This window comes from Cajanus cajan, chromosome 4 (genome assembly GCF_000230855.2).
Source record: "Cajanus cajan strain Asha chromosome 4, NIPB_CcT2T_4, whole genome shotgun sequence".
NCBI classification, from domain to species: domain Eukaryota; kingdom Viridiplantae; phylum Streptophyta; class Magnoliopsida; order Fabales; family Fabaceae; genus Cajanus; species Cajanus cajan.
The window spans coordinates 72054570-72080549 of NC_138520.1; the positions used below are offsets into that span (position 1 = coordinate 72054570).

Sequence of the window (25980 nt, forward strand, 5' to 3'; positions counted from 1 at the left end):
GATTCACACAGGAGCCAAATATTGATCATTATGATTTTCAAAGAAACTTTTTTTACATATTGGGAAAACATTAAATAGATAGACTGACTTAAGGACTGAAGAAATGTTCACACTGGATTTTCACCAAATGTGACAAATATTTGTAAAATTTATACAATGTGACAGCATGAAATTCAGAACAACTGAATCTGTCAACTGCATTAAATAGCATGACAGACTCAGCTTGACATGAACTCTGTAGTCTGTACATCTCCAGCAATGGGAAAATCAATTTACAGATTACCCTTTTCTCCCCTGAAAAAAAATTGTAAAAAGCAAATGACCCATTTCCAAGAGACATCATTATCCCTCTTCATCAATGTTATCATCACCAGAAGGAATCTGTCTGGTCTCTGATAATGAAAGCCTCCTTGGCTTTGCTGAGCCTGACTCAACAAGTCCTTCTGATGATAAATTTAATGCAGCACTTCCTGATGAAGAACCTAACAATCGCCGACCTGGGGCATCAGCTGAAGGTGATGCAGATATGTTATAGGTGAAGATTCCCATTGGGTGATCAAACTTGCAACTTGGCCCAAATTTGCATATGCCATAACGTGAATAGAAGACACACAAAGGCTCTCCCTGTAGCAAATGGGACAACCACTATTAGCATGTACCAAAATCAATAAAAAGATCATATCAATGTGAAGGAAATAATGTAAAAAATAATTGCAAATTGTCTGTCTAATCACAGCAAACTAATCTTTTTTATGGAATTTATTCACTTTACCCAAGAAAAAAAGGTCACATCTAGTTAAAATACTAAACTGCATTTCACACAGTTCAAAGAAGGAATTAAACCAGACACAATTTTTTGGGAATGATATGCTACATCAAAAAGCACAGGAATCAACACTGGTGCAATCAAATATCGCAATTTGATTTATATGTAACAAGAGATGTGCACACTTAAGATATTTTATATTGGTTTTGTTTTTGTTGAGATCCCACGTTGACTATATATATGGCACAAAATTATAAAGACTTGTGCAATCCTCATCTCATAAGCAAGCTTTTGAGGTTGAGTTAGGTCCAACATAAATTCATGATGGTATCAGTGTCATAGATTTGATATTGGCACCCATCAACTGTCCAAAAATCCAACAGACCTTGCCACTTTCCCAGTGCAAACTACCTGACCCTGTGGCTTTCCCAGTATAATATATGGCCAAAGTAGAGCTTATAAAAGCTGAAGGAAATTCTCACCTCATAAGCTAGCTTTAGGGGTTGAGTTAGGCCTAGTCCAAATTCAATAGTTTTCATTATCTGTTCTGTCTTCAATTCTACAATTGCTTCAAACCATTAAGTTGACTTCAGATTACTGTTGCACTTAAAACTACAATTCTTCGATGTCTCAGATTCAAACATCTGTAATGCTGTTGCATAGTTCAATGAAAGGGTTTCCATTTATTTTGATTAAACAATTTATAGGCTGTCATGAATGGAACTAGGACATATTATGCCACTTTGTCTAAAAAATTTCCAACAAAATGATTTTTAAAAAAAGTATTTTTTTTAAGAACCAGATAAGAGTTGCTTCATGAAAAAACATATAACTATTTTTTTATAAAAAAAAGTTTAAACCATATAAAAAAATAGAAAACTGTTATTCTATTTAAATAAATAAAAAAGTTTAAACAAGCACATTACTTCCTAATATTTTAAAATAAAAAAAGTCAAACGTAGTGATTTGAATCCTTTTATTTCATGAAAATGTTAACTGAACACTGATAGAAATGAAACTGATACCATATATTCTGCATTGCCTCGGTTCTTTTCCCTCTCTCTAACATCAGACCCTTATCCCATAGGATATTAGTTACTCCCCCTTGCCAAGCTTACAAACTACAATTTTGCTCATTTCAGCTCCCGAGTTAGTCATTTTAGAAGAGATAGATACAAGTACAATACCCTATATCAGAGAACCCAAATTTTCAGCACAGGCTCCTAAAATTCCTCCATATAGTCTCATAAATGTGTCATGTCTATCTCTCTATTAGAAGCTAAAATTAGAGGATTCAAATTAAAAAATAGACAAATGTAAAGAGTAAAGAATAATACAGTAACAAAGTAATTAACCTTCAAGCAAATTTAAGAACACTCATCTTTTTTTTAGGCCATACTAAACTCAAAACCTATGAGAACTATTATGAAGTTTTAAATTCAGGAAAAAAGAGAATTTATTTTAATGAAATATAAACTTGGCATATGGAACCCAAGAGCAAGAATTCAACTCACAGGACGTAAAGGAAGGCCAATGGGACTCAAAACACAGTCAGGAGCAGGAATCATCCTTTCACGTGGATGATGGAAACGACAGACCGCACCAAACTTGCAATCTCCAGTCTTCATGTAGAATTGGCATTCAGGCTGATCAGGTCTCTCAGGAAATATGCTCTCCCTCTGCAATGCATAGAACCCTACAGGAACAGAGCCAGATCGAAATTGAGAATATGCCCCCTGGGATCCTGCAGTAGCTGGTTCACTTTGCCGAGAAGTTCCATAGCTTTGGCCATTTCCCATTGTTTGTTGTGGACTTTCTGGTCCCATTTGGCCCTGAAAAAATGAATATTCCATTAGGATGTTGATACATCTCAGAAAAAGCAAGATCTGTAAAACAGGTCAGTACATATCAGCCATGTGCCATTATGACAGTAATTGTTCACCATAAAACCAGATAGATGACAATGACACCAATGTATTATTTGAAACATAAATGCAATAAATTTCTCTCTAACAGTGTAACAAGCTCAACTTTTTACACAAAAAATACCTTGGTAGGGAAGAACATAGGAGGGAAATATATCCTACTAGCATATAAAATTAAAAATCCAGAGTCAAACAACCATTCACAAAGTCAGATCAAAATCTGAAGGAAATATAAATGATGGTGTCAATATGATCAACCAACTCTCTCAAAGATTTAAGTTGTTGGATGAAAGCACTGGAATGGTTTTATTTTTAACACACCCCCTCACACAAGTTGAAATTTAACTATTATTTAGAATAACAAGGACAACAATAATCAAACTCTAATTTAACTTCGATACCATGTCATGAACAAAGTATCCCAAAAGCTTAGCTATTAGATTAAAGCACATGAAGGGTTTTATATCTAACAAATGGTAAAACTCCTGCTTAAGAAAATTACATAACATGCATCTCCTGAGAAAAATGTGCCTTTTAATCTGTCACAAGCATAGAATATCACATCTTTTTATTTCTTCCTTATTACCTTCTCAATGAAAGAATGGATGACTTACACTGTACGCACTCCACCCAGGCACTGAAACCATTCCCTGAGGTAGAATTAAAGGTGCATAACTTGAAGGGCCTTGCCAACGTGGGCTAGGAATATACGATGAACTAGACCAATTTGTAATTCCTGTCGCATATGACTGCTGACCTGGTGTAGTTGGAGAATGGACAGTAGGATAAACAGGAGAACTTCGCATGGAAAGCACCATATTGTTTGGTTGAGGATGGTGAAATTTGCATGTGTTACCAAATTTACATTGTCCAGTTCTTAAATAATAGGCACATTCAGGCTCATTCTGTATCAACAATAAACAGAGAATATACAATTAGACTATAAATATCAACAAACCCACGAAACAATCAGGTGTCAGACATTAAATAGAATCATTATCTGCTCAGGGTCATTCCGTATCAGCAAGAAACGAGAAAATATAGAACTAGACTATTAATATCAACAATCTAGCAAAACTTTCCAGTGTCGTATATATAATAGAAGTGTTATATGAATAAAAGTATACAAGTTGCAAGGCCACAAAATTTTAGACAATGTATACAGAACAGAAAGAGAAAGAAGCATCATCTTTATTAAAGCTTTTAAGTCTAGAAACGTATCAGGCAAGTTAATTGTGCTATAAACCAAACAAGCAATCAAACAAGAATGGGCCAAAAATTACAAACAATTACTACCTTAGGCTTAGCTGTATTTAGATATAAAATAAGAGATAAGTATTCAATACTAACTGGGCGGAGTGGATAGCCTAAAAAATTCAAGGCAACTCTTCCAGCAATCCCAGCCTTGTCTCTAGGATGATGAAACCTGCATGTGGCTCCAAATTTGCAAGTTCCTGTCTTCAAATAGTACTGGAAAGCATAAAAAAAAAGGGATCAGTATTTGTAATGTGGTGAACATTTAAATATACAAGTACATATATATATGAGGAGGGATCCACTTACTCCAAGAATAAGTCTATCTAGACTTACTTTATTCAATAACTCATGTTTTATATCAAATTTAAATGATTCAACCATTGAATTAAAAATTCTTAATGCATAGATCAAGTTAGCAAATTTTTAAAAAAATTGAAAACTATTTAATACTTTGTTCTATCAATTCAAATCAATGTATAAAATCTTTTTATAGTTTCAAATTTTTTAAAAAATTTTAAAAAGTGCACTTCAAGTTTAACTACTAAATTTTTTAACTGATTTTCGGACAGATGAATGCTAAACTGAACTAATGTTAGATAAACATTAATCAGCTGCCTAAAAGTTTTGGCAAAGACATTCATGCAGAAAGAAAATTCAAATTCTGTTAAGTTTCCACCCAAAATACCACTTCCACTGGACTATAGTAATTCAGATCTTATATATCAAGAGCTCTCCAATAAAGGGGTTGATTTATGAAAAAATGACATACAGACATTGTTGGGTATGAAGATGAATATCCACTGGTGGATATTGTATCCTTATTAGGGGTAACCACATCTCATGAAAGCAAGAAGCAAATTGCAGTTGCAAGATCAAGTACAAAAATAGAGCATTGAGATATGGCTCTTGCAACTTGTGGACTTATTATATGGCTTTGACCATAATTTGAAGAGTTGAGATTTTGCAATACAAGTCCTATAAATTTATTTGTTATAATCTAGTTGCATTTCATATTGCCCCCAATCCAGTCTTGGGCAAACCAAACACACCAGGGTTAATTGCCATTTTATGCGAGAGAAGATTCTTTCTAGGGATATCACTACTTCGTTTGTATACTCTAATGATCAACTAATAGATATGTTCACCAAGGATCCAAATCACCTGTCCCTTATAGAACATATGCTTATCTCTTATCCTTACAATTTAGGATCTATCTTCTATTAGGATTTGAATTGAAATTAGATTAAGTATACATTCATAGGGGCTGAGAGGAATTCTCTCAGGCAATTGCAAGTATCCTAAAGAGTTCAAGTAGTTTTGAAAAATTATAAAATTCCACCTTTAAAAAAGAAAATTCACAGAGCATGCACATAAACAAGCAATGTGCACCTTATGCATTCATTGAGAAACAAGTACATGCCTGGCATTCTGGCTGTCCTATCCTTTCTGGGAATTCACCTTTCATCCGTGCAGCGGCAATAGCCTGACAGTATTCAAAGAAAAAACTATTAGGTAACTATATTATTTAACTAATAATGTGTGATCAAAATGAAAATTACCAACAATACAGCAACATAGTTTTGACCATAGACAGCACAGAAACAAGCTTAAAACCAAAAAAAAAAAAGGTGAAAACAGCTAAAAGAAATTTGCCCATAAAAAAACAGATGTGTAAAGAAAACAAAAGCTATACACAAATGCAAGTTATATCCTCCCAGGTGTGTATGTGTGTGTGTGCATCTTTGTTGTCTGCTAACTCACTGACATGATCCAATTGAGAAAGTGGAAAATGCAAGCATTGTTAATAGGAAATTAGGGATAAACTAAGCAAAAAATGCTTGTCGAAAGAATATAAAGGGACAACAGAAAATAGTTTCAACTGTCTACGGGATATTCTATGTAGATAATATCTAATACATATATAACAAATATGCAAGTACAATTTGTCCAAAAGCATTGCAAGGATCATACCAGCTTCCTGTTAGGAGGATGATTAAATCGACATGTTGCTCCAAATCTACAAAGGCCGGTCCTAATGTAATATGAACAATCCGGTTCTCCTGGATGCTCAGGATAAGGTCCTGATTCCATTGTTTCACTTGACCTCAAGTTAATTTGCCACATTGCATCTGAAATCACATGATACGAACAGGTCAATTTCTCAAAAAGAGACATCATTTTAATTTAGACTTCTATTTGTCACTTTAAGTATCTCAGTGCATTACAAACTTGGCTTAGGCTTATAAATATGTATCTGACATAGAAAGTTACTTGTATGAAATTTAAAATTAAAATTTCAAGGACATTTTCTTCAGTTTGATATTTTCGTCCAAACCACATTAAAACCCCTATTGGGAGCGATATGAGCTCAAGGCATTTCTGAATTTCCTGGCTTCTTTTAAAAAGCATGATCGGGAAAAATGGTTTAAAATTTAAATTATGACTAAAGTAACGCGTATTGCACTCTCACATAATCATAAATAATCAGTATAATAATTTTATTATTATTTTTACAATAACTACTTCAGAATTCATTTATACATGATTTATTACTGTTTGATAATAATTTTTTTTATACATGCATATAAATTAAACTCGTAAAATATTCATTAAACATAAAAGAAATTTCAAAAAATTTCCGTAAACAGCACTTAGATTTTCTTTTCAGTGTTTTAAATATGACACTAAAGAATAATCTACACTTTTGTGACGAAATTTTTACAGTTAAACATTATTTTAACAACTGCAGCCTGCGGCCGCCTCGCTTAGATTAGTAATTATTAAAGTGTTCAATAAAAACAATTTATCACAAAAGCACAAGAAAGTATCTAAATCTAAAATCACAAAAGCACTAGCATAACCAATTACTAGTTTGAATCAGGAAAAGTCATATTATATTCATTACTAAATTGAATTCAAGCGAACAAGGAAGCGCAATCAGAAAAAGTAGCTCCGATTGCGGTTTTTATTGTCCAGTCAAAAAGCAGAACAACCAAATTACACGCACATGAACACGAACATTCCCAAAGCGGTTAAGAAACCACCAACACCAACACAAACAAGCACATACAGCGAAGTGAAATCCAATCAAAATAAAAAACATAAAAAAATTATTTGCAAGTTAGTCCCTAACGTGAAAAATACATAACAGATGCAGAATTGAGAGACGAAGCACCTCAGATCTCAGAATAACGCAATCGGACCTCAGAACAACAAAACAGGAAGAAAAACAAGCGCGATGATCATCCATCGCGGATCATCCGCGATGAGAAGATCACGAAAACGCACGTGATCGGAACGAACGAGATTGAAACAAAGCTATTTATCACAGAAGAGAAAGAAGAAAGAAAAGAAAAAAAAAAAAAGTACGCAGAGAGAAAAAAAACAAAGGACCTTGCGGAAGGTGCTCTCGGGACACGGGAATCGCGGCATCGAATTCCATACACGCACAACACTGCTATCATCACCGCCCTGTCACTCTACACATTATTTCGTTCCCCTCACTCGCCACTCACTATAACTACGATCACCCTCCCACACCAACAACAATTAAATAAAATCGATAATAATAATAATAATTTTCATTTTACTAATTAAAAAAAAAAGTGTTAGAGAGAGTGTGTGTGTTGGTGGAGAGAAAGAAAGAGAGAAAAGGAAGAAAGAACCAGAGGTGGCGTTGTGTTCTCCACTCCACAAACGAGAACAAGGAATAAAAACCAACCAATCACACTACGCCAATCATCTCTTACTGTTACTATGACACTATTCGCTTTTTTCACCCGCGTCTTCCACAACACACGTTCGTTTATCGCTATTAGTACCGCGTATCCTTTTTCCACACCCTTTTTCTTTTTCTTGCATTTATTTAATTAGCCAATTTTGACTTCTATGCCTTTTTTACGTCAACATGTAGTAATATTATTATATTATTATTTTCTTGATTAAAACAATGGGAAAAATGAAATTACTTTTTCACTCCCACGTGACCTAGTGCTTCTCTGTCACGACTCGCACGAACTTCTTTTTGAAAGAAAAAAATAAAAATATTAAATGTGTGGAAAAAAAAATTAAAGAAGTTGGTTTTAAGTAATAAGCATTGAGGGTTCAATCTTCATTTTTGTAATATTTTCAATCTTGGAAAATTATCTACTTTTGTTTATGAAAATATCATTTCTGAGAATATAATAATGAGAATGGTGTTTTTTCGTCACTTTTTTCTGATAAAGAAAAATGAGAATATAGAAATTATTCTTTTCTTAAAAGCGTTTTACGTTGAAGAATACTTTTAAAAAGAATTTCTAAAAGAATGATAAAACACATTCTTCATATATTCATGAGAATATGCTAAGTGTTTATATATATTTTTTGATTTACAGTCACCGTAACAACTAACAAGTAACATTCTTTCATTTGGTTGTTTTTGTTTCTTTGCTTTGTTTTTAATTTATTGGTGTTGGTAAAGCTGATTTTTATTTTTTATTTTTTTGAGAAATAAGAAAAGAAAAGGTATGGTTGATATTTACGATCATGTGGTGATTGATGATTGGTGCATAAAGAAAAAGAAAAAAAGGCGAAAGGAGTGGATAATCGAATTTGGAACCATTGGTTTAGAAAGGAAAGCAGAAAAAGAGTTCGTGGAAGACGGCTTGCAGTTTTAGCATGAAGTTGACCCCCCATGAAAAATAATGGAAATTAATGCACAAAAATACAAAATAAAATGAAATAAAAACAAGTAAAGCTATGAACAAAAAAATACGGAAATAAATCAAGCTTGTCTCTAGAAACTGATTGCGTTTAACTCTCGAGCTGTATGAAAGTACAAGTCTTTTTAACCCAATGGCTTATTTCAAGTTTTATAAATTATTTTTTAACTTTTGAATCTACTTATGTTTCTGATTTATAATTTGATAAAGTATAATAAATAAAAATTATTTAAAATTAATAATCATGTGAGTTTATTTCATTTCATTTTTTTTATAATTCCTATATTTACCTTTTAATTTTAATTGGTGTTACAGATTAAGCCTATGGTTCAAACAATTTCGTCCACCTAAAACATTTTGTTTAAAGTTATCGTGTTACTACATTTATAAACAAAATATAATTGTTCACAAAAAGTTTTATAGTTGTACAAAAATAATATTTTATGTCAGGACTTTATATTAAATAACCTAGATAATAAAAGTATACAGTGACATAATTAAAAAATTTTGACAATTTTTTTACATCATTTGCAAAGGAATCAATGTAGAAAATGTTCTCTTTTGCATAGGTTATAGATTTACTCGATGTAGAATGTCCTCTTTTGCACTTGTATTTGGTTTTGTGCCAAAAAATTTAGTCTAATTATATAAATATTTAATGTAACTATAAAAGATACTCATTTTATCCTAGTGAGATTATTATTGATTTGAGTTTCATAGTGCATTTTTGTACACACTTACTCATCTTTCATGCTATTGTAATATATTAGTATGGTAATTGACTTAAAATTGTGATTTTTGATGATGATAAAAATTTATTTTGTTAATCATAAATGCTTTTATGAATGTTTATAAATGTTACATATGAATTAATGAATTTTATTACATTAAACAAACAAATAAAAGTAATATAACATTTTTATCATATTAAAACATTATTTTTAACTTAGAAATGCTAATTTCTCACATTTTCATAAGATCAATTTCACGTGAAACCTATCTAAAAATTATTTTGGAGAAACAAATTTTCTAAAAATATTATTTTTAAATAACAAATCAAACATGAAAAACTAATATTCTAAAGTCAAATTCTCGATAAAGTAAAAAAATTTATATATCAAATGCCCTATATAGAAGGAAAAGTCCTAACAAAGATTTGATTATTTTTTTAGTTAAATGTTATTTATAAAGATTCTAGTGTTGTAGTATTTTGAAAATTTTATAATACATTTATAGATAATATTTTTGATTGTTTTGATTTGTTCCTCAAAAATTGATTCATAGGAAAGATAATATTGTATTGGCTTTTTCAATAATTATCATAAAATTAGAAACCCTAAGGATTCATATACATTTGTTATGGTTATTCAATTACGCAAAGATGCTTTCAAGAATTTTTAGGGAGATTCTAGAAAGAAATAGCTTTCTTCTCCAACTTGCTCAAATATATCCGACTTCACATGGTGATAAAGTTGACATGAAGAGACATTCTATTTGGCTTATCCCTAGTCAAGCTAAGGTCAAAAAATATGGAGGAGTTTAGGATTTGTGCAAACAATTATCTCAAACATGAGTGATATCTTAAACAAGTCAAAATAGATGCCAATACTCTCAATTTGCAAGTAAGGAAAAAGAATGAGTCAGGGAAAAACAATGGTCAAACTGAAGGTTAAGGCCAAAACCAACGTCATGTCCTAAGAAAAATCATGGACTGTATGGCATGAGAAGAAAGGAGCTGAGAGAAAAATTTATTAACTATGCCCAGTTGGTCACAAATTAGACGATAATTTAGGTTAGATTTATTCAACTAACTTCATATAATGAACTATGACTTATAAGTTCTCCAAACTATATTATATTTCATACATTTTGATGGAACCCATTACAAATAAGACATGTAGGACCAACGTACCAAAGTACTGGAGACCAAATTCTATAAATATGCCTAGGACTCACTACTATATGTTTATTGGGACCAAAGTCTAATAAAATTGGAAATCATAGAGTGTGAGACCAAATTACCAAAAGGGTGATGAAATTTAAAACTTGCCAAGGATCCATTAGCAAGGATGTGTCGGAACAAATGCATATTAAAAAAAATGTGATATTAAAAGGAAAAACATAGCTATTAAGTTAAATTGTAACTTTTAAAATTATCCCAAAAGTAAAAGTACTAAAGAAAATGTATTTGTTTTTAAATATATTACAGGGCATTACAAGTAAATTATAAAAAAAAATATATAAATGGGTAAAATAAGTCTTTGTATTTGATCTCCTTATACAATCATCTTGAGCCCTTGACATTCAACAACATTATCAAAGGATTTCTTTTTAATTATAACAAATCCCATGATAATAGTGTGGTAAAAAAAAATTGTCATTTTCAAGCTCAAAATTAACTATCCATTCTCAGTTTCTAAAGTAGTTTTTCCAACTCAATGATGACCATTTTGTCCTAAGGAACATTTTTTTGTAAATTTTGTTAAGTCTCTTTGAAATTGGTTTGTTTCTATATTTAATTACCTTTGTCATAATCAATTCAACTACTTGTTTTGATCAGTTGATATTAGAAGAGTTATCTTATTTTAGTGTGTCAGTATTTATGTTTCACTTCAAGTTAGACAACATATGAAAGACAATCATGAGTTAAGTATTGAAGAATGATATTACTTTTTAAGATTTAACGAGAAGCTCAATCACAAGGAATATCAAAATCTATTTATGAATGCTAGTAAAACATTTTTTTTAAGGTTAGTAAAAATATCTTTAAAGTAAATATCCTATTGAATTTTGGTCACATCAAAAGGTTTTTCAAAGACACAAAAAAAATTTAGATTCTTCTAAACTTTAAACTTTCAGGTCAAAGTCTAAATCTTTCATTGAACTTGGTCTTGAAGGATAATGAAAATTTGTTATTTCAAAGAATGGTTAAAAATATTCTTATTCATGATCAAGTATTGAATCATTTTCCTTAACTCTTTTTCTCTCTACTATCATATTTCTCAACTTCAAAATTCTTTATTGCTTAGTAAAATATGTCATCCTTTTAGTTTATTTTTAGGAGCATATTGGTTAGATGTTTGCCTCTTGCTTAATTTCATCTTGTGACCCTAAAATTAGGGACATGAGTCTTGAGACCTAGAGAATGACATAATAAATGTGGATTTTCACTTTATATAGATGATCATTCTTAATTCATAATTGTATTGTATCTTTAGACCTAAAAAATTGAAGTATGATCATTAAAAAGCTTACCAAGAGTCATCTCAATAAAACTATGAGTTAATAATTTATACACTGCTAGTGTAAAGTTTTTTTACACTGACAATCAATCATATCTTTTAATAGTGCAATGTCATTTGCTTATTTAATCAAATAAAAATAAAATAAATAATTTAAAAAATATGATTGGTTGCCAGTGTAAAAAAATTTTACACTGGCAATGTATGGATGATTAACTCTAAAACTATTGTCTATAACAAAATTAAGTTAGAAGAGAAGAAAATTATAAATAGGTTGCCTTTACAAACTTTAATCTTTGTAGGATATATATATATATATATATATATATATATATATATATATATATATATATATATATATATATATAAGACTAAATGACAATTGATAAGATTATCAAGTCCTCTAACGTTTTTGTCAAGAAATTTGTTAATTTTTTTTTCAGCTAAGGTCAATTTATAATCTAATATGTATGAAAGTTTTTGAGAAAAAAATTATAATGGACTAAAGTAATATATATATATATATATATATATATATATATATATATATATATATATGTGTGTGTCAAAAAGTATATAGATCATTTACGATTTGAAGAATAAACCTTGAATGCGATAATATTTACATTAGTGAGAACAATCTTGTAGAACTCTTCACTACAAGGAATTGATTTCCTTTTACAAAACTTTGAGAAGAAAAAAATTAAACTATTACTATTTTTCTTTTTAAAATTACTCACAATTCATTGTCGTTAGATTAAAAATTTACTATTCATTGAAACAATGAAAAAATAGGAAACAAATAAAAGAACAACCAAGGTAGCCAAAGCATTTTGAATGCATGAACCAAACATATAATAATAATAAAATAATATATATATATATATATATATATATATATATTAATTAAGTGGTGAAATTATCTCTTCATAAAATAAAAAATATATTTTTTAAAAATGTTTTTAAGGTTTAAGATTTCATTTTACAAATCTGATAATTTGTTACTATTTACTAATATCAACTTTTTGATAAATAAAATATTTATTAGTACGATGTATATATTTTTTACAATTTGACTGTTGTTGAAAAACACGTAAAAGATAATGAATTTTTTTAATATAATTCAACAGAATATATATATATATATATATATATATATATATATATATATATATATATATATCTTAGAAATAGGGGTGAGAAGCAAGTGTGTCGATTTGCCTTTTTATATAATGCTAACTTTTTTTTTTCTTTTGCCTGGTTGAATTATTGTCAAGTTCAATTTAAAAGAAAATACTTGAATTTATAAAAAAAAATAATCATTAGTTGTTTTCCTTTCGTTGTTTACCTTTTCCACCATTAAGAAGACTTCATATCATTTAAGAATACTTCATATAGGGGGGAAAAACAGAAATATTAATTTGGTAATTTCATATTTTAGAACATCTAAAATGAGGGGTGAAAAAAAGCTAAAAAGAAGGTCCTACCGGGAGTCGAACCCAGGTCGCTGGATTCAAAGTCCAGAGTGCTAACCACTACACCATAGAACCAGGTGGTTTATTGCTTCCATGATATTTGTATATATAAGTTATCATCCGCCTCAAGCAAACAATAGAAAAAATGAAGTTGAACATGTGTAAAAGGAAAACGAATATTGACACACTTGTAATATTTAGAGATATTAAAAGAATTCTCTTAATATTTTAAAAATATTAAATGTGAAGCAAAAATTGTAAAGATCATTAGATAAAATAATTTTATCAAAGATAACTTTGGGGGAAAAAAGGACTAAATGAAGTGATAACAAATTTTTTTAGAAAGAAAAACTTAATTAAATGAAGTGTTATTCCTAAATTTATGAGAATAAAACAATGAGGGAAATAAAGAGAAAAAAAGAAAGGGAAAAAACAAGTTTATTTCAATATTTTAATTTTCTTAAATTGAAAGTTGTGTAATTATTATAATAATTTCATTCCATTTATTGACATAAAATAATATATATATATATATATATAAAGAAATCAATAATTTATAATTATTTTATTTTTTAATATATTAAAATTATCATATATTTTATATTATGCGATTAATAAATATATGTATATTAATTTACTTTAAATTTAAAAGTTTTTACTTGTATTATATTTTAAATAGATTATTTAGTATTATATGTAACATATTAGGCGACATTATCTTACTCATACCTAAATAATTAGACATAAAAAACTTTTAATATAGAGAATCATTTACCAAACTAAATAAGAATTAAAGTATAAATCTATTACAAAACTTAATACAAAACTATCGGGACAAAGTATTCATACATTACAAATAGAAAAGATACATAAATTAAAACAAACTCCCATATATTGGAAACACAAAATTCAAGCATTTTTCTCATGCAAGTTTCAAGCTCTTCGTCATTAATGTTCACCTACTTTACTTGAAAATGTGTTACAAACATAAAGTTAGTATGAGTGCTGTACAAATTTTTATGGTTAGGTTGAGTCTCTCATCTTAATTATCTTTACTCAACTCTCATAGTTTAACCTATTGTATTAACAACAATTGATGGTGAATAAAAGAAAAATAATAATTGATCAAATTCAAAAATGCATAATCGCGCATAACTTCACTATTGAACAAAGACATTATATAAGTTGTTTGAAATTTTAATCATAAAATTCTTCATACCTTAATAACTAAAAGATATCTCATTACAAATGTACACTAACAAATTAGTCATATTTATATATATATATATATATATATATATATATATATATATATATTTATTAAGCTTCTTATGTCCACAAAGAATCTGTCCTATAATCACTAAAAGAGATATCAATGTTCTAAAACATTTTTTCTTCCCTTTAGAAACACAATTTTTTCTTGCAAAACATAACATTTTCCTCAAAAACTTGGGGATTATCTTACTTTTGCTAAGAAGACGTCCTTTGGTATGAGTGTCAAAATATATTTTTTAGGTACGGTTCATCATTGAACTCACACAACCCAACACTACTTACGATCACGAGGGAAAACTACGCAAAATTACACTATTACACGTGTTTACAATCAGCAATACAAACATATCAATAGACCAAACAATATAAATTATATCAGGAATCATTTATAGAAAGCAGTAACATATGTTTTACTTCTCATGACTATGTGAATATATATATATATATATATATATATATATATATATATATATATAAAGTTAAAACAGATTGAAAAATACATTAAAAGTTAAAAGTCATAATAACGAAAATATTTAATTAAATCCTGAACTTAATTAATATAAATTTAAAATGCGAATCATTATCCTATTTATGTCATAAAAGTATGAGTAAATAATAAATTTACTCGCTAAAAACGACCTAACAGGTTCTACACTTATCACAGTTGAGCGCAATGGAAAGTAGATAACTTACTACATGTTAATGTGTCACATTAAAAATTCAAATATTAAGCGATAAAATTTGTAAAATTTTAAAGATTAAATGATAAAATGTGTAATTTTAAAAAATTAAGTGACAAAATTCATAAAAATATAAAAAATACAATTAAGTCTAAATATTTTTAAAAATTATTATATTTTCACATTATTATAAAATGTTAATGAAATCAATATTTTTTTTGTTATCGATGAATTTTTATATATTAAATGTGAATGATTATTTTGTGCAAAAATGTTTTTAAAAATTATTATTTAATGATAGTGTTTGTAGAATTTTTTTAAATTTCTTATCTAATACAAATTTTTATTTATCTATTTTTTAACACAGAATTTATCTTGTCTAAAAACATTTTTAGGAGTTAATTTCCAACAAAAACATTTTTAAGAATTCTTTTAACGTTTTTTATCTAATTCAATTTTTTTTATTTATAATATTTATTTATAAATTAAATTTTAATATTTTTACAAAATTATCAATAATTAAAAAAATATTGTGATGCAGTTTAAATTAATTATCATAAATTTAAAATACAATATTTATGTTTCAAGATATATATTTATAAAAAAAAATATAATCTATATATTCAAATACAATAATTATTTGTCCATATAGTTTATTATAATTTTTTTAATATCTTTATAAACATTTAGCATGTAAAATGTAAAAATTAAAATACTAAAATGAATTAAAATAATGATAATAAATTTTAAATTTTAAATATATTATCTCAATCTTATCATTAAATCGATCCTAAATGTTTATATCAAAACAACTATTTATTATTTAAGAAAAAACAGTAACTACAAATCAACATCATCTTGTTATCAAACATGCTTAAACACTGACCTTAATGTTCTAAAATTTATTTTCAAATGTTAATATAAACACTTGACAAATACTACATATAAAGTCAGCTTATCTTACCACAATACACAATTTTGATGTAAATTTTATGAATGAGATTAATCTAAACACACATCTCACTTATACTTAATGATTTATAATTAATTTTACCAAAACTAATTCCACATAATTTTTTTAAGAAAAAAACCTTCACATAGATATATCAAAATAACAAAGAGAAGTTAGCATATTTTGAGACAAGGTTAAACAGTCTGTTAAATACACTTACTAAAAATAAAAATATTTTTACTGCAACTTTTAATATATTTTAACACATTTTTTTATTTATTTCTTAATTTCCCCTATTAACCCGACCTTATTTTAATTGTGCACTGTGGAAGTGGGTTTAAACCTTTCATGAGCCGAGAGAGACAGAGAGAAAGGAAGGAGCGCGTTATGTGGCTCTTGTCTGGTTAGTTGCAGAAACTCGCAAAGCCAGAATCTCATTCATATAAAATGCGCAAAGAAATGAATACAATGTTCAGAGATCTGCACCGGATCTCTCCGTCAAAGTTTCTTTACGTCTTCATTTTTCAGATCCGAAAACCAGATCCCGCTAACTGAATTCAATTCTCTTTCCCTACCTTTCCATCCTTTTTACTCAAATTTTCCTTTCCACTTTCCCGAGAAAATATTTCTTTCCGTTAATTTTCTCTCCACCGCTTCGTTCCTTCCCTCGCTATGGCTCCGAGCTTCAACAATCGAAGAATCGTTCACGCTCTTCGCCTCTTCCTTCTCATCTCTGTCTTCTTCCACCTCTCGCCGACCTTCGCTCAGGTAATTTTCCTCTCCTTCGTTCTTCGCGTTTCCACGCACGAATCGCGTCCATAACGCGTTTGTTTTCCATGTTAAGGATTCTCTCGTTCAGAGCGCGAAGGAAGATTCCGGCGGATCCGTGGATCTCGGTCGCCGCGGCAAGGTAAGCAACCGTCGCCTCTCTTTCCATTTTTTAACCGTTATTTGTTGCTTTGTTCGGTGTTTGAATTGTAGATAGAACTGAATCGAATGCATGGAAACTGGAAATGAATATTTGTGTGCTTTATGTGAACAGATTGCGCTGAATGCTTTGGAGAATGATTCGATTCTTTCTCTTGGCTTGGACTCCACCGGTCCTGGACTCTTCGATGCTTTTTTCGCGAGTTTGTCGATGATCATTGTCAGTGAGGTTAGTTTAACGAAGCTTCGCTGTGCTCGCATTCATCGCTTGATTTTAACTATGTATTTATAGCTAACGTGTTGTCAGGCGTTTTCTCTGGATACAATTCGGATCTCAAGAACGAGAGTTTTTTTTATTTATTTTTTTATATAATAATTTTCGTTTTTATCTCGTTGTATTGATTCGTGAAGGATGGCGGGAGCTAGAGAAATTTAAGAGATGAGTATTGTGAGAGTAAACTAAATTGAAATTGATTGAATGAGTGAAGTGTGAGACAAAGGTAATGTGCGATTTATAGAGGCTAGGGAAAGAAACCGATTAGTTGCTAATCGATAATTATGCAAACTAACTCAACTATATTAACTAATGCTAACCAAAATTATTGTATTGTAACAAATAGTTGCGATTATGTCATTAAGAATGTTTATTTTAAGTGATACCTGTTTCTATGTTTGGGTTATGGCTTTTAACTGAAATTTCTTATGCTAGATTGGGGATGAGACGTTTATAATAGCAGCTCTTATGGCTATGCGTCACCCTAAGTCAATTGTCTTGTCTGGTGCGCTCAGTGCCCTGGTTATAATGACAGTAAGTGCAACAGTAATTGACTTTTGGTTTTAATTTTTCTGCTTTATTGTTCTCGTCACGGGAAGCTGTTTTTTTTTTATATTTTTTTTTATGCTGATATGATGGAGTGGTTTCTACAACTACAGAGCACTATTTCTGGGTGCTCTAACTTTTCTTATCAATGTTATCAGGATTAAAGTTATTGTACGTGTCAATTAGGTACTTTCTACAGGCCTAGGAAGGATTGTGCCAAATTTGATTTCTAGGAAGCATACAAATAGTGCTGCTACAGGTACAATTCCTGCGTTTGATGCTTATTGTTGAGCAGATTTGTATTTTATAACTTGTGAAATTGGCAAAGAAGTAGGTTAAAAGTAATTATTATGAATTATAATGGTTAAGTCTGCTCTCTGCACATTAGCATTGTTCAGATGTTTTAGGGATCTGACAATGTGCCTGATCGATGCTGTTTAATTCCAGATACTATTTTATGCTTCATTGTTAGTTGCTTATGTCTATTTCATTCCATTTGTGCCTAGCCTTTGGAGTTTCCTCGAATTCTTGACTGTGTTTAGTATAAAGAATTATTATGGATTTAGCTTCATTGGTTGTTTATTTGTGGCTGTTCCAAATGGTAGTCTTTTATTTGTATTCAGTTATTGAAAATTCTTGTGAGCAATAGAAAGTCAGAAGTTGTAAATAATTATTGTCATTTGTGTTAAAATTTGTTTGTGGTTTTATAAGTCAAAATTCTGTGAGGCATTTGCTTTTGGATTACATTTATACAGTTGTGATTTATTTGTTTCCAATTTTCTATTCATTATCTCGTGTTTATGTATGGATGGGTTTTTCTTTCATTTATAAGTTCAATTTTTGTGTAAGATGAAGCTAACCCTATCCGATCTTGTCACCTGCAGTTCTTTATGCTTTCTTTGGGTTAAGGTTACTGTACATTGCATGGAGATCATCAGATTCAAAATCCTCACAAAAGAAAGAAATGGAAGAGGTATGTTTTTATCAACTCTGTATAGAAAAATAACGAAGATGGGCTATCTTGATGATAAAAGAAAAATGCTAACAACACACTCTTTGACAATTTTTCTGACACATCCTTTATTGGTTGAAATTTGTTGGAAATCACAAACTTGTGTGGGTCTCACTCCTTGTTTAATGAATTTTGCTAATCATTTTGCAGTTTTTAATAAATTTTAATGGATGAGTGTTGAAAGGAGTGTAGTAAAGAGTGTGTTGATAACACTTCAAATCTTAAAATATGCTAAGATTTAGCATCTTCCTTCACAAAGATGCTAGTTTCTTTGCTGCTTTATTTTTTCATTTGTAGTTTCTCCATTACACCTCCTGGCACTTGCCAGGGGGAGGGGAGCTCAATTAATTACCTGTAGACATGCTGCAGCTGGCTGGGATTTAATATTTGATGTATTGATTGGTTTATTTCTTTCTTAAAAAAACTATCCGGGTCAAATCAGGTACAGGCTAAGAATTTATTCTTCTTGTTAACTAGGTTGAAGAAAAACTGGAAGGTGGACAAGGGAAAACTTCAGTTCGGCGCTTCTTTTCAAGATTTTGTACACCTATATTTTTGGAGGCAAGTACAACGTTTGCATAATTTATTGGACCGAGATAATAATCACATTTACACTGCGTCTAATTCTATCTTCTTTTTCATGCAGTCTTTTATTTTAACATTCCTTGCTGAGTGGGGTGATCGTAGCCAGATAGCAACCATTGCTGTAAGGAAAACCGATCCCCTGTAGATCATTGAACATTTTCAGCTATCATTATTGATTCTATGTCTTAGTTTGTTGGCTGCATCAGTAATTTATTTTCTCTATTTTTCATTTCCTTTAATTTCCCTCTGCAGCTGGCGACCCACAAAAATGCACTGGGAGTTGCAGTTGGGGCCACTATAGGACACACCATTTGTACCTCACTGGCAGTTGTGGGAGGAAGCATGCTGGCATCTAGGATTTCCCAACGCTCAGTAGCCACTGTTGGTGGCTTGCTCTTCCTCGGCTTTTCCGTATCTTCATACTTCTACCCACCTCTATGATATGATAAATACAAGCGCAGAGTAATCTGATTCGTAATTGTTTGTGGTCTTTCTATCTTGCTTTTTTTTTTTTTTTTTTTCTTTTCTTTCACTTAATTGTCTTTATTGTAGAATTTGTTGTACTTATTCCCTAGGAAAGCTCGATACTAACTTGAACGTGAGATTTTGAATCCCATTCTTTTTGTAAAATATACTGTATTACGTTTTCATCTCCTCATATTAGCATATAGACAGCCATTGTTAATATGTTATTTATCATTATTTTCAAAAGGTTAAGTATCACACTCTCTTCATGTATTGGGAAAAATCCATATCTTGTCTCAATCTTCTAATTAATCATAAACTCTTACCTCTTCCACATATAGAACTAGAGGCTTTTCCCAACTCCTCTTCATCATCTTCATCTGATAACCCATCACCATCTTAGAATGTGGGATTGAGTAGCTATCTCACACTAGCTCTTCTTGAGATCAACATTCAAGGCGAAAACTGCCCTCAAGCGGTGCATGAATGGTACATCCTCGCGTCACTGCCCGATTATAAGTGCCATTGTGCCTTAAGCAGGGACATATCCCTGAAAGCGAAGAAGCATCTTTTTCATTTGGGTTGGAATTTTGGATATGTCGACAAAACCCTTCATCTTCTTGATGGAAACATGCCAATCAACTCACTTCCATCACTTCTGCACCAAAGATAAAGAAAACAAGAACATGGAAGAAGAAAAAGAAACTGTTGCCAAGGAGATTCAAGAAAAGACAAAGGTTTGATGATGATGAGATGATAAGGAAGATTTAGGAGAAGCCTCTAGTTATGGAAGAGGTAACTGGTGAGAGTTCTAGTTAACTAGCTTGAGATTGAATGATTAATAGTGACACTCCAAATTTTGGATTTTGATTATCGGCTAATGGTTTATGGTTTGACTGCTTCTAGTTGTATAATGGAAAATTTTATAAAAAGTTATATATATATATATATATATATATATATATATATATATATACTATGTTAAACATATAAATTTTATTTAAAATTAAAATATATAAATAATTTATATTATAACAAAATTTATTGTATTTATTGGTAATTTATTTTAAAATATTAATATTTAATTTATAAATAAATTTGATAAATCAAAATTGAATTAGATAAAAGGTTACAAAACATTCTACAATCTCTCATCATTGAAGTAAAGTTTCTAAAAACACTTGAAAAAAATAAATGTTCGGGATTAATATATGAGGACTAATTAATTAATTAATAAAATTAGTAGCATTAAATTTATTAATAATATAAATTATTTTTAAAATTAATTATCTCTTTTCATTTAATTATTTATCACTTAATTAATTAATATTTAAAATTTATGTACTCCAATTCTAATAAGAGAAAAAAAATTATTAATTTCTAATATTTTCTATTGTTTTTGTCCAAAAGTGTTAATTAAAAATTTAAAATATTTTAGATAAAATAATTAATACAAGAGACAATAAAAAATAATTTTTTTGAGCAATTAAAAAAAATCTTGTAAAAAGGAACAACGTAAAAAAGAAAAATTGTCTCATACTGATTGAGAATTGAGATACAGACGTTGGTAATAAATTAAAGTGTTATGTTAAATCAGATAAGCTTTTTTTTTTTTTTTATATTTAATTTCTTAAGTTTTGAATCATATGAGACAGGCTGATTTGAAACTTATATCTTTCAATGAATGACCTTTTATGGGTCATCGTAACCTTGGGTTGTGTTCTCTGAAATACGCCAACCATGTCTGTCTAGTTTCAGTGATCAATTATCGCATTGCTGCTACTACTCCATTTCACCCACTTTGGCGCCATTCATGTTCCTTATTTCACTCCACCATAACCAATGCGCCACCACCACTGAGTGCTCTTCATGCCCTCTCCATCAAGAATGCTTCCCTTCAAACTTTGAACTCGGCTAACCATCTTTTAAATCTCTATGCTAAATCCAACAACATGGGCAATGCCCAGAAGCTGTTTGATGAAATTCCCCAGAAGAACACTCAGACATGGACCATCCTTATATCTGGTTTTGCCAGAGCTGGCTCTTCGCAAGTGGTCTTTAACCTTTTCAGAGAAATGCAAACAAAGGGTGCTTCTCCAAATCAATACACCTTGTCCAGTGTCTTCAAGTGTTGTTCACTTGACAACAATCTTCAATTGGGTAAGGGGATCCACGCGTGGATGCTCCGAAATGGGGTTGATGTGGATGTTGCACTGGGAAACTCTATTCTTGATCTTTACTTGAGATGCAAAGTTTTTGAATACGCTGAAAGGTTGTTTGAGTTGATGAAGGAGGGAGATGTTGTGTCGTGGAATATAATGATCGGTGCGTATCTGCGTGCAGGAGATGTGGAGAAGTCGATTGACATGTTCAGGAACTTGCCTTACAAGGATGTTGTGAGTTGGAATACGATTGTTGATGGGTTGATGCAATGTGGTTATGAAAGACGTGCATTGGAATTACTCTATTGTATGGTGGAATGTGGGACTGAGTTCTCTGCAGTTAGTTTCTCCATAGCTCTTATTTTGGCTTCCTCTTTGTCACTTGAAGAGCTTGGGAGACAACTTCATGGGATGGTCTTAAAATTTGGCCTTGATAGTGATGGTTTCATAAGGAGTTCACTTGTTGAGATGTACTGTAAGTGTGGGAGAACGGATAAGGCGTCTATAATTCTCAGAGATGTTCCTCTGAATTTTCTGAGAAAAGGGAATATTGGAGTTACTTGGAAGGAACCAAAGGCAGGAATAGTTTCATGGGGTTCAATGGTCTCTGGTTATGTTTGGAATGGAATGTACGAAGATTGTTTGAAAATTTTCAAACTAATGGTTCGTGAACTGGTTGTAGTGGATATTAGAACTGTTACAACCGTTATTTCTGCTTGTGCTAATGTTGGAATTTTGGAATTTGGCAGGCATATACATGCCTACATTCAGAAAATTGGGCATAGAATAGATGCTTATGTTGGCTCTTCCTTAATTGATATGTATTCTAAATCTGGTAGCTTGGATGATGCATGGATGGTTTTCAGACAAATCAATGAACCAAACGTTGTATTGTGGACTTCAATGATATCTGGCTGTGCACTACATGGTCAAGGAAGGCAAGCAATTGGTCTTTTTGAAGAAATGTTGAAACAGGGAATTATACCAAATGAGATTACTTTTCTAGGGGTTTTAAGTGCATGCAGCCATGCAGGGCTGCTTGAAGAAGGCTTTAGATATTTTAGTATGATGAAAGATGCTTATCATATCAATCCTGGAGTTGAACACTGCACTTCCATGGTTGATCTCTATGGTCGAGCAGGTCGCTTAATGGAGACAAAAAACTTTATTTTTGAAAATGATATCTCTCATTTGACTTCTGTGTGGAAATCATTTTTGTCATCTTGTCGGCTTCATAGAAATGTCGAAATGGGAAAGTGGGTTTCCGAAATGCTACTTCAAGTTGCACCATCTGATCCAGAAGCCTACATTTTGCTATCAAATATGTGTGCTTCTAACCATAGATGGGATGAGGCTGCCAGGGTAAGGAGTTTAATGCATCAAAGAGGAGTCAAGAAGCAGCCTGGTCAATCTTGGATCCAAATAAAGGATCAAATTCACACTTTTGTCATGGGAGATAGGTCTCACCCTCAAGACAAGGAGATATATTCATATCTGGACGTTTTAATTGGAAGGTTGAAGGAAATTGGATATTCCCTTGAAGTGAAACTGGTCATGCAGGATGTAGAAGAAGAACAAGGGGAAGTACTCATTAGTCATCACAGTGAAAAGCTTGCAGTTGTCTTTGGCATCATTAACACTGCCAATAGGAGCCCAATTCGAATTATAAAAAACCTCCGCATTTGTACCGATTGCCATAGCTTCATTAAAAATGCTTCCCAGCTTCTAGATCGCGAAATAATTGTGAGAGATATTCATAGGTTTCATCATTTTAAGCATGGCAGTTGCTCTTGTGGAGATTATTGGTGACAAAGATAAAATATACAATTACCTAGTTTACAACATATAGTCGTGATGCTCTGAAACCACTCATGGTAACATAGTGTGGTATGTACATCTCAACTTAACAGTCCATGTGATACTGCTAGTTGCAGTGGAGTAAAACAGAGCAGGGAATCTAAGTTGTTGGTTCCATGTTAGACTAAATCTATGGTTCATATTTTCTATATTTTTTTTTTTGTTTATTATCAGATCCTAATTTGCATATTTTTTGCTATCAGAAGTTAGACTGACCAATCGTTTCAATCTTGATATCATCTTATGATGTTTCATCCTCTATATGCCTATACAATGTGTTGATGCAGTAAAGCATCAGATCAGATGAACGTTATATTCTGGGAGCTAATCTCAAAACATGGAATGGGAAATGATTTATAAATACAGTTTTCTTATTGTCATAATTATTTATTTTTTTTATTTTTATTTATTTATTAATTATTATTATTATTATTATTATTATTATTATTATTATTATTATTATTATTATTATTATTATTATTATTATTATTGTATTTAGCCCTCAAAATGGCATTGATCACCCAGGCCAAGGGAAGCCAGGCCAGGACTGGCAAGTTGGAGTTCCTAATTCCTCCTTTATGCTCTGTTTGGTAGAGCTGAAATACAGTGGACATAGAGTGGGTGGATAACAGTAACACTCGCTGACTCACGTTGTTTGGTACAATGAAATATCAAAAGAAATAAAAAAAGGTTGTAGATCTTGTGAAAAAAATTAATGGGTGAAGTGAAGGGAAATAACTTAAAATCAGGTTAGGGGAAAGTGTATAAATTAGTACCGATGAAATATCAAACAATTTTTTATTTTTTATTTTTTATTTTTCCTTTTTCTATTTCTCCATAATGAAACACTCTTAAAATCTGCACTATTTCTCCCTTTTTTCCATATACCCCATTTCTCTTCTCTCTACTTTTATCCATCCTTTTTTTTTCCTCTTAACAAAATTAAAATCAAGTCAGCATTTTTGAGTAAGAACTTAAAACAAGTTAGCCTGTATAGTCCCCTAAATTAAAAATAAAAATAAACAAATGAGAAAATTGAAAACTATTAAAAATGAAAGAGTGGAAAATGTAATAGGAAAATGGAGGGAAATTTATATAGCAAGTTAAAAAATGTTCAATTCCTAGTACAAAATAGCGTAAAAGCAAAATTAAAACGTGAATAAATGCAAGTAAAAAGATGTTGAAATAGCTTCTGATGATTCTGGTCATCTTTGTCAGATAAAATAATTGTGAAACTTCCTCACACCTCAATTGCTCAGCTTTATACGTCACAGACTGACAAAGATAAATCATTGGTATAGTAATGGCTTAATTGTTTGGTGTAATAGTACTTCAGAGTTCAGATGAATATGATGCTCTTGTATTTCCACCTTTTCCCAGCCAAATACTCAACTTTTGATTGAAAGGAATTGAATTTAATCAATTTATAGTTTGCTTGCGGGGAGAAAGTTTAGCAGGTTGGGGAGGTTGCATGGCACAAACCTAAGCAAAAACTTGCAGTGATACTTATAAATGACCTATTAATGGAAGACCTTCTTGTCTGCGTTGTTCGGTCCAGTATGTTAAGCAACCTTCATTGCCTACTTGATTGTCTTGTGTTTTTTATTTTCTGACAGAGGACTCACCTAACTTTTGAATCTTGATACTCAAGGTCGTGTGCATCAAGGAAGCTCTGGCACAATTTCTTAGTTATCTAGGCTCTGGTTTTGTAGCTTCTATTTATAAGCCAATACTACTTTAATTATTCCTTGCACTATTCTCATGTTTGCTATAATCATGCAAAGCACAACTCATTTTATTTTATTTTTTAATTGATATTACTTCAAATTGGAATTTCTCTGATGCTCAGTGGCTCTCTAATTTCTCATGTATTAGTG

The 25980-nt window shown here is 30.7% G+C and overlaps 2 protein-coding genes and 1 non-coding gene across 6 annotated transcripts; 1 reads left to right on the forward strand and 2 right to left on the reverse strand.

Moving 5' to 3' along the window:
• Positions 1 to 7729, reverse strand: LOC109801862 (zinc finger CCCH domain-containing protein ZFN-like). Of its 4 annotated transcripts, none has more exons than XM_083072995.1 (7): positions 7342 to 7729; positions 5920 to 6077; positions 5369 to 5431; positions 3988 to 4161; positions 3306 to 3596; positions 2281 to 2598; positions 1 to 624 (listed from the first exon to the last, which is right to left on the reverse strand). In XM_083072995.1, the coding sequence occupies exons 1-7, from the start codon at positions 7388 to 7390 to the stop codon at positions 343 to 345; spliced, it is 1335 nt and encodes a 444-aa protein (XP_082929121.1). In that variant the 5' UTR covers positions 7391 to 7729; the 3' UTR covers positions 1 to 342. The 4 variants fall into 4 exon arrangements, with proteins under 4 accessions (XP_082929121.1, XP_020218595.1, XP_082929122.1 ...); XM_020363006.3 differs by having other exon boundaries at positions 4042 to 4161; positions 7342 to 7725; XM_083072996.1 differs by lacking the exon at positions 7342 to 7729 and adding an exon at positions 7124 to 7286.
• Positions 7730 to 13371: 5642 nt separating this feature from the next.
• On the reverse strand, positions 13372 to 13443 carry TRNAQ-UUG (transfer RNA glutamine (anticodon UUG)). Its single transcript has one exon. It is a non-coding gene; the product is annotated as a tRNA-Gln (tRNA).
• Positions 13444 to 16603: 3160 nt separating this feature from the next.
• On the forward strand, positions 16604 to 25856 carry LOC109803019 (pentatricopeptide repeat-containing protein At2g03880, mitochondrial). Its single transcript, XM_083073778.1, has 10 exons — positions 16604 to 17043; positions 17120 to 17185; positions 17318 to 17431; positions 17912 to 18010; positions 18209 to 18281; positions 18907 to 18995; positions 19512 to 19595; positions 19681 to 19740; positions 19872 to 20057; positions 21773 to 25856. Exons 1-10 carry the CDS (start codon positions 16948 to 16950, stop codon positions 24053 to 24055), a joined length of 3150 nt encoding a protein of 1049 aa, XP_082929904.1. The 5' UTR covers positions 16604 to 16947; the 3' UTR covers positions 24056 to 25856.
• The last annotated feature ends 124 nt before the right edge of the window (positions 25857 to 25980 follow it).

Excerpts from the sequence above, each read along its gene's own strand:
- LOC109801862 (XM_083072995.1), bottom strand. The coding sequence starts at position 7,390 with ATGGAATTCGATGCCGCGATTCCCGTGTCCCGAGAGCACCTTCCGCAA. Across the intron at positions 6,078-7,341 it reads CCGAGAGCACCTTCCGCAAG|ATGCAATGTGGCAAATTAAC; the intron begins GTCCTTTGTTTT and ends ATGTGATTTCAG. Across the intron at positions 5,432-5,919 it reads ATCCTCCTAACAGGAAGCTG|GCTATTGCCGCTGCACGGAT; the intron begins GTATGATCCTTG and ends GAATACTGTCAG.
- LOC109803019 (XM_083073778.1), top strand. The coding sequence starts at position 16,948 with ATGGCTCCGAGCTTCAACAATCGAAGAATCGTTCACGCTCTTCGCCTC. Across the intron at positions 19,741-19,871 it reads GCCAGATAGCAACCATTGCT|CTGGCGACCCACAAAAATGC; the intron begins GTAAGGAAAACC and ends TTCCCTCTGCAG. Across the intron at positions 20,058-21,772 it reads CATACTTCTACCCACCTCTA|CCTTTTATGGGTCATCGTAA; the intron begins TGATATGATAAA and ends TTCAATGAATGA.